Source organism: Juglans microcarpa x Juglans regia, chromosome 6D (genome assembly GCF_004785595.1).
Source record: "Juglans microcarpa x Juglans regia isolate MS1-56 chromosome 6D, Jm3101_v1.0, whole genome shotgun sequence".
NCBI lineage: Eukaryota > Viridiplantae > Streptophyta > Magnoliopsida > Fagales > Juglandaceae > Juglans > Juglans microcarpa x Juglans regia.
In genome coordinates, this window is record NC_054604.1 from 703,433 (window position 1) to 712,672 (window position 9,240).

At 34.0% G+C, this 9,240-nt stretch overlaps 1 protein-coding gene across 1 annotated transcript; it reads right to left on the reverse strand.

Annotated features, from left to right (window-relative positions):
• Positions 1-2,363: 2,363 nt before the first annotated feature.
• Positions 2,364-3,632, reverse strand: LOC121234514 (uncharacterized mitochondrial protein AtMg00810-like). Its single transcript, XM_041130467.1, has 2 exons — positions 3,480-3,632; positions 2,364-3,380 (listed from the first exon to the last, which is right to left on the reverse strand). The coding sequence occupies exons 1-2, from the start codon at positions 3,630-3,632 to the stop codon at positions 2,364-2,366; spliced, it is 1,170 nt and encodes a 389-aa protein (XP_040986401.1).
• Between the last annotated feature and the right edge of the window lie 5,608 nt (positions 3,633-9,240).

Genomic DNA, 9,240 nt, shown 5'->3' on the forward strand with positions numbered 1-9,240 from the left:
TCAAATACCGTTTGAGAGGGCTCAGATCTCAACAACATTGTTGGAGTTTATACCACAGAACCTGACAAAAGCAAAGATCATGTTGACATCCGCATCACGAAGAATACCACCACCTCCGCTTCTGCCAGTATTACCAAGACTACTTTCATCTACATTAAACCATGTGCTGGGTGCATCTACTTCAAAATCTGAATATTTTTCTCTGTACGGGCATCTTCATTACACCTAGTTGTTGTAAAATCACATCATTTGAGCATTAGATGAATGGCTTATTCCATTTTGTGCAGATAATTTGAGCCAACAAATTCTTGACCTTATAAACCACTTGCTCCCATGTTTCAACAATCCCCTCCATTCGTGTTTTACATCTATATAATCATAGGAACTAGCTAATTAAAGATGGAAGAATACCAATCACTACATTGATCTATGAGACCGCCTGAGCCTTGGATATCCATTGATAAATTTTACCACCCCATGTATAGGTTGGCCCAAATTTTAGACTCAACGCTACCTCAAAATAATTCCAAGAAAAAATTGGAATCTCTCCCAAAAGTAGATAGCGACTGATTTAAAGATTTATAACCAGCCATTTTACAGCATTCAAGTTTAGAGGCCATAGAAATATGCGACTACATTATATCCTGGTCAAAAGGCAAACTGAAGATGTAGAAAAATTTCTTTTCTGCTCTGCTCTCTATATAGGAATATTTGGGCCAAGAAATTTGAATATATTGTGACTTTAGCTCTTCACAAATGTGATTCCCCACTTGCTCCTGAATTTTCTCCCTATTAAAAAAAAAAATCCACCTACGGTCAAAGAGGTATCCGTAACATCCGATAATTCACCAAGAATCCCCAGAGATGACCAATTTTCATACTAGAATGAGATCTTTCCTTCATTTATGATCCATCCAGACCCTTTAATCACCGATTTGATCAATGGTTTTAAAGCCTTTCAAAAGTGTGATTCATAGGAAACATGATTTACGGATAAATGGGTGATGTTGAGCTTTATATTTGGCTCTGAAGAAAGTGGCCCAAATAGAATTACCGTACAAAAATTGCCAAACAAATTTCATATGAACAACTTTCTCAATGTCTTTCAACTTCCATATACCAAGACCACCTTCATCCGTAGGCCAACAAACAGTGTCCCATGTCACGCATTTCCTTTTCTTCTTCCCCTTGTTACTGCCCCACAGGAAGTCTGCAAAAATCTTATTTAACTTGTGTATGACATGTTAAATCTACCACCAATGTATTAAGCACAGTTAACAAATGTAAAGGAATCTGATTTAACTAGTGTACACTACGAGGTGTATTAAGCACAGTTAACAAATGTATAGGAATACTAAACAATACATATTTTAATAAAACAAGTCTACCGCCCTTCATGAGTAAAGCACCTTTCCATGAGGCCAACTTCTTTAGCATTTTCTGAATTAAAGAATCTAAGTGCATGAGTGCTCATGATATATTGCCTGGATATATAGGAGCACCCAAATATAAACAGAGAAAAAAACCCTCATGAAAACCTGTAGTCTAAAGCCCAATCATCTTTTGTGCTGTGGAAACTTGTTTAGCAAAATATATTGCAAATTTGGTATGGTTGATCTTTTGACTAGAAATGCTTTCATGTGTGTGTAAAGTATCCATACACGCCTTCATTAATATAATCTTTGAAAGACTATATATGATTCATTAATATAATATATTTGCACTGCAGCATATTCTTTGTGTTTTCTAATTCCTTCAATCGATAGATCGACTTTATGTTATAAATATTTAAGAAAATGATGCATATCATTTATGCAAAAGTGTAATTCGAAAATCTTATAGATCAATTTATGTAATTGGTGACAAATTTGCAGGCCAGTGTTGATTTTCTTGCCGATCGAGTTCATGACAGTCTTGAGTTTCATCAGCAAGGTGGACGTACATACACAATCATTCTTGCTCATTTGAGTTCACATGAGTGATCTTGGGAACTGCTACGATATAAGATTACATCAACTTCATTCAATGGTTGTATATGGTGATAGTACTAGAAAGCTCACCTTTGGTTTTGAACCTTGTCGCATGCATGCTGTAAAAATCTTAATTTCTACCTTGATTTGAGAGGTCTAGCTATATATTGGACTAGATAATTAAGATATATCTATCAATATAGACAAAATAAGTTAAGAATTTGATTTGAATAATATTATTATTGATATTGTAAATAATAGAGAAGGGAGAAAATATTCTTAAATATTCTATATTCTGAGCTGAAAGTATTACATGTGTGCCTTTATATACAACTTGGCAAAATAGCAGGAAAAATAATAAGATTAAATTTATCTAACTCTAAAACACCCTCCTCAAGCTGGAGCATGAATTTCAATAAGGCTCAGCTTGGACATCATAATAGAAAATAAAGGTAAACCTAAAGCATTTGTGAAACAGTCAGCAAGTTGGTTCTTGGAAGAAACCTGAAAAGTTTGAAGAAAACCATATTGTATCTTGTCACAAACGAAGTGGCAATCGATCTCGATGTGCTTAGTTCGTTCATGAAAAACAAGATTCGAAGCAATATGGATTGCAAATTTGCTGTCACAGTATAAGGAAACAACAGTTGGAGGGAGTTGAAGACCAGACAACAAGGATGAAAGCCAAACTAATTCACAAACTGTAATGGCCATTGCACGGTACTCTGCTTCAGCAGGGGATCTAGAAACAATAGCCTGATTCTTGGACTTCCATGACACAAGTGAGTTACCAAGAAAAATACAAAAACCAGTGAGAGAGCGTCTAGTATCTTGGCAACCAGCCCAATCAAAATCTGTGAAGGCACTCAAGTTGAGAGATGAATTTGCAAGGAAGAAAAGGCCTTGGCCTGGAGCTGACTTCAAATACTGCAACACTTGATATGCAGCATGTAGATGAGGCTGCCGAGGTGAGTCCATAAATTGGCTAAGAATATGAACATCAAAAGTAATATCAAGTCTTGTTATGGTGAGATACAATAATCGACCTACCAATCTTCGATAAACTTTAGCATCTTCAAGAGGAACACCATCAGTCCGAGAGAGTTTAACATCTTGTTCCATGGGAGTCTTTACTGGTTTACATCCCAAGTAACCAGTGTCAGAAAGTATTTCCAAAGTATATTTCCTTTGAGAAAGAGATATACCTTTGGAGCTACGAGCAACCTCAAGTCCCAAAAAATTTTTTAAAGATCCAAGATCTTTTAATTTGAACTGGTGATCAAGAAATACTTTGAGAGGATGAACTGTTGCAGTGTCATTACTTGCTATCAAGATGTCATCGACATAAACCAATAAGGCAATAAAAGATGACCCTTGAGATCGAGTGAAAAGGGAATAATCTACTTTTGACTGTACAAAGCCATGTTCAATGAGTGTGGAAGAAAACTTAGCAAACCACTATCATGATGCTTGTTTTAAACCATACAAAGATTTATTGAGTCGACACACTCTAGTATCCTCTTTTTCACCAAAACCAGGAGATAAAGACACATAAATTTCATCTTTCAACTTACCATGCAAAAAGGCATTGTTGACATCTAATTCAATTAGATGCCAACCTTTGATAGCAGCAATGACTAACAAACATTTGACTGTAACCATTTTTGCAACTGGTGAAAAAGTATCAAAGAAGTCGATCCCTTCTTGTTGAGTGAAACCTTTAGCTACCAACCTAGCTTTATATCTTTGAAGGGTTCCATCAGATTTATGTTTGACCTTATACACCCATTTGCATCAAATTAGATGTTTGTTGGGTGGTAGAGTGGTTAAGGTCCAAGTATTATTTTGTTGTAAAGCAGAAATTTCTTCTTCCATAGCAGTCCTCCAATGAGGAAATTTCACAGCTTGATGATAGAATTTTGACTCAAAAATTGAAGAAATGGCTAAAGCATATGCTCGGTAAGATGAAGATAATTGAGAATAAGAAACAAATGAAGAGATAGAATATTGCTTACCTAATTCAGGACCAATTAAAGGAGAAGATAATGGGGAAGGACAAGTAGTAGAAGAGGCTAAATGACAATGGTAGTCCTACAAGTAACTAGGTGGCTTATGCGTTCTAGATGATCTTCGACATGAAGTAGATGGAAGTGTTATGGATGGAATGGGATCTAGAACAGATTGATCGGATGATGAAGTAACAACAATAGAGGGAATATAGTCAGAATGATCAAGAAGAGGATTAGGGAGAACAACAGATGAAGGATTAAAAGCTGAAATATGACCAAGATTTTGTGACATGGATTTGAAAGGAAATATGTCCTCATGAAAAAGAACATCACGAGAAATAAAGATGGAATGATTATCAATGTCATATAGCTTGTAACCTTTAGAAGCAAGAGGATATCCAAGAAAGATGCAACGACAAGCTCTTGGAGCAAACTTGGATATGTTATGTGTTAATGTAGATGCATAACAGAGAGAACCAAAGACTTTCAAATGTGTGTATGATGGTGACTTGTTGAAGAGTAAGTCATAAGGAGTTTTATTAGAAATGATAGGAGACGGAGTTCTATTAATAAGGTATACTGTAATAAGAATACAATCAGTCCAGAAAATCAAAGGGATATTGGATTGAAAAAGAAGAGCACGAGCTATATTTAAAATGTGCTGATGCTTTCTTTCGACAACTGAATTTTGTTAAGTATTGGCTACACAAGACAATTGATGGATAATGCCTTTGCTAGAGAAAAAATGATTCATAGCAAATTCATTTCCATGATCAGAACGAATGATTTTGATGTTGGAAACAAACTGTGTTTCAACCATAGCAATGAAATATTGTAATGAGTTCGAGCATCAGATTTAGATTTAGATTTAGATTTAAGTAAAAGGCAACCTCTTATGTTTAGCAAGAGGGCAAACATTACAATGTCTGGAATTATTTTCGGAAACAATGAAAGAAAAAATAAGCAAAAGCTTCATACGAGAAAAGGATGGGTGACCCAACCTTTGATGTCAAATATCAACATAAGCATTATTAATTGTTCTAGAATCAGAAAAACTAGAAGGAACAGAAGACACATCTTTAGAATTAAAGCCATGAACTGGTTAATGAAGTTGCAGCATGTATAATCCTCCTCTAACTTGTCCCCTCCCAATCGTCCTCCAATGTATGAGGTCCAGAATAAAGCATGCATTATGAAGAAAAATGAAACAGCAAGATGAACTAGATAACTTGCTAACAGATAAAAGATTGAAAGTAAATGAAGGAACGCAGAGGACATCATGCAAGATGAGAGTTGGTGACAAGAAAATGGAACCTATGTGACTGACATGAGCAGAAGCTCCATTAGGAAGTTTGACAACAGTATTGTGCACAGGTTGAGAATAACTAAACAAAGATACTAAGTGGATCATATGATCCGTTGCGCCAATATCAATTATCCAGTCATGACCAAAAAGATTGAGAGAATTTTTGTGAGTAATGGAAAAAACAGAATGGCTAGAAACTGATTTACCTGATAGATGATCAAAAGAAGATGAAATTACATTTGCTGCTTGAGGAGTAGGAGTAGGAGACTTTGAATTAAGGAGAGCCAAAAGCTACTAACACTGTGAATGTGAAAGAGGTAAAGAATCAGTAGAAGTAACTTGATGAGCAGAAGGAACCGAGGACCGAGCTTGAGGTTGATATCCTGGTGGATATCCATGGAGCTTAAAGCATTTATCAACAATGTGTCCTCGTATTCCATAGTGAAAACAAAAAGGCATGTCCTTCCGAATAAAATTCTTGTTTCCAGTGGATATTTTACCAGAAGAACTGAAAGATAAAGTAGTAGATGGAATAGAAGGGATCAAAATAGATCCAATATCTCGTTGTCTTTCTTCTTGAAGAACAAGGAAGACAACCTTGTTAATCGGAGGAAAAGGTTCAAGAAGCAATATGATGTGAGAATAACTATCATTCAGCCCCATCAGAAAACGCATTATATAATCTTGTTGTTGCATATTAGTTAGGGAACGTAATGTGCCACAAGAATATGACAGCAGTGACCTGAAATTGACTAGCTCATCCCATAGTCCTTCCATTTGAGTGAACTAATCGTAAGATGATCTTGCGTGAGAGAAGCAATTGCATTTTGTAGCTGGAAAATTCAAGGTTCGTTGGCTTGAGAGAATCGATCCTTGAGATTAGACCACATCGCCATTGCAGAGTCTTCATAAATCACACTAGCTACGATCTCTTTGGAAAGAGAGTTGAGGAGCCAAGATAGAACCAATTATTACATCTGATCCAAGAAGGAAACAAAGAAGAAGAATTGGAAGGCTTCGAGATAGATCCATCAACAAATCCGATTTTGTTTTTCGCTGTCAAGGCCATCAACATGGAACGGCACCAGGTATGATAATTCTCAACACTGAGAACTTGTGTAACCAATAAGGAGCCGGGACTATCACCATGATGAAGGAAGTAAGGGCTGGAGGGATCTTCAGAGGCAGGAGGAGAATCAGAGGAAACAGACGAAGTACTCATGTTCGTAGGGTGCGGAAAGAAAATATTTCTGATACCATGTAAAGAATAAAGAAGAGAGAAAATATTCTTGTATATTCTATATTCTGAGTTGAAAGTATTACACGTGTGCTTTTATATACAACTTGACAAAATAGAGGGAAAAATAATAAGATTAAATTTATCTAACTCTGATATATATTTGATTTTCATAGTTATCAAATTATTTATATATATTATACTATCTCTACGTAACTTTCCGAATAATAGGGACTTAAAATTAAGTGATCCATTCGTAATAATAAAGACGCAGTCTTAACTAGATGGCTAATTTAATTTGGAACTTGTCTTCTCATATATTTTTATGTTTCGCTCTCGTTCTTCCCTTTTTCTTTCAGATTCTATGCAATCGAGAAATCTTAGAAATACGAGCTTCAACATCATCATGTTATATCATAATAATGATCTCGATCGTAAACATATGGTACTTCTCTTTCATATTAAAGGATGAAATCCGAGTTTCAACATCATCATGTTATATCATAATAATGGACTCGATCGTAAATATATGGTACTTGATGTCTTTCATATTTTAAAGGATGAAATATTCCTAGGAACAAGCTGGCATGGCCCACTAATTAATGTCCAATCCCTACAATAATTGATCATTGTCATTAAAGCCTCCTTTATTTTCGTAAATAAGATGGAAGGAGGGTTGAGATGTGTTGATGTTAAAATTAAAAAATAATTAAAATATTTTTAGAATATTTTTTAATATTATTTTTATTTTAGAATTTAAAAAAGTTAAACTATTTTTTTTATTTTATGTAAAAATTTAAAAAAATTATAATAATTAAATAAAATGAGATGGCATGTGAAAATAAACTATGCCTAAGTTAAAGCTTAATTAGAGTAAGAAAAATGATAGGGTTAATATCCTACTACTACCTATCTATTATTTTTTTCGTATTTAATTTTTTTTAATTTTTTATTTTATTTAATGATTAAGACAGTGAGTATTAATAAAATTATATTTTTTTTAATTTTTTCTTAATGTTTAAGAATGTTAAAAGAATATTTAAAAGAAAATAATAAAAAAATAAAAAACTCTACTCTCACCCGAGGTTCAGAATCATCTGCATACACGTCCATCCACGTGTAAACATGAAACGGGACATTTCTTTCAAATTCATATACCTCTCTTCTTCTTATCATCTTATTCGCATTTTCTTCTTATTTTCATCTTCTCATCTAAAATGCATCACTCTCTTTCGTATACCCACAGATTCGGCTTCGGAACAAAGCTTCCCCACAGACGACCACGAAGACAAAACATGAAGATGAGTTTTTTTTATTAATTTGTTTAGTGGGTATTTGTTTGGGACTTTCCAATCTTTTACTGAAGGTAGGATTTGACTTTGAAGCCAAAAGGGTTTGTTGGGTTTAACTGTGATGAGCAAATTCTGATGTCTGGAAAGTCTATGTTTGGATGAGCTATGATGGGTTTCGACTTCGAGGGATTTTACTTCTAATAAAGATGAAATTAAGTTTTGGGGCTGCCTCATTCATGATTGGTCTTCAAGGATTTCAATGGTTCTTTGATTTTCATGAATGAAATATTTGATTTTTAGTAGCCAATTTGTCAATAGTAGTTTATGGGTTTTGATATTCTCATTTGGCTGCTAAATGATTGTGGGAAAAGATAAAAAATAAAAAGTGAAGAAGAATGGAGGCCTTGGTGTTTTTGGGTCCTAAACAACGAATGCTTCCAACTTGTTTTCTTTCTATCTTTCTTTATATATATGCACATAAATAATATGTGCCACGTCAGCCAAACCTTAAAACAAAGGGTGCGGCTACTATGTCGCTCTAACTTGACCGCGTAAAAAGTTTTGTTTTTTTTTTTTACATTTTTTTAATGTATTTAAATATTTTAAAAAGATAAAAAATATATATATTAATATACTTAAAATCAATTTCTTAATCACAAAATAAAAATATATATATTTTTAGCCAGCGATCAAGTAGAATAGATAAAGTGGAGAGGCACCATAGTTTTTTCTTAAAACAAAACTTGAAATGAACTTGAATTGTGTTCCAAAATGAAACTAGCTAGCTAGCTAGCTATATATCAACTGTGGGACCGGAATAATCTACTTCATCGATCCAACCACATGATGAAATATCCAAGTTGAAACAGACTAGAGCAAAAAGATTTCCTTGTTTATTACTTTTTATCAAATTAATGAGAGAAATGATTTATATAATTTGTCAACATACAAGTCTTTTTAAAAGCAATAGATCTTATCATTAAAAATTGTAAAAGAAATTAATTTTTATCAATAAAATTTACATTTTATAAAGAATTTTATAAAATTTAAATATTTAAAATTTGTATGTAATATTATTCTATTAATTAACGAGTACTTGTGCTCAATTCGAGGATCGATATGGGCGGCGGTGGTGCAGCTAGCTAGCCAGCTGGAACTAGGTTTTGACTAATATCACAACATGTCAAATTTTCCAAATATTGATCAGTGGTGGGCTATAATTTGGAGACAGACAGATGACCTAAAACAGAAATATTTATATATAATTCTCCCAGCTCACATCGGAACCACTCCAATGTTGTAAGGTATCCCTTTTTCCCAGCAAAAAAATAGAAGAAAATAACCGAGTCGTACGGACACTTGACTATCGCTCATTATTTATCATCCAAGTTATCTATATATCGTTGAATACTCTCATAAAAACCAT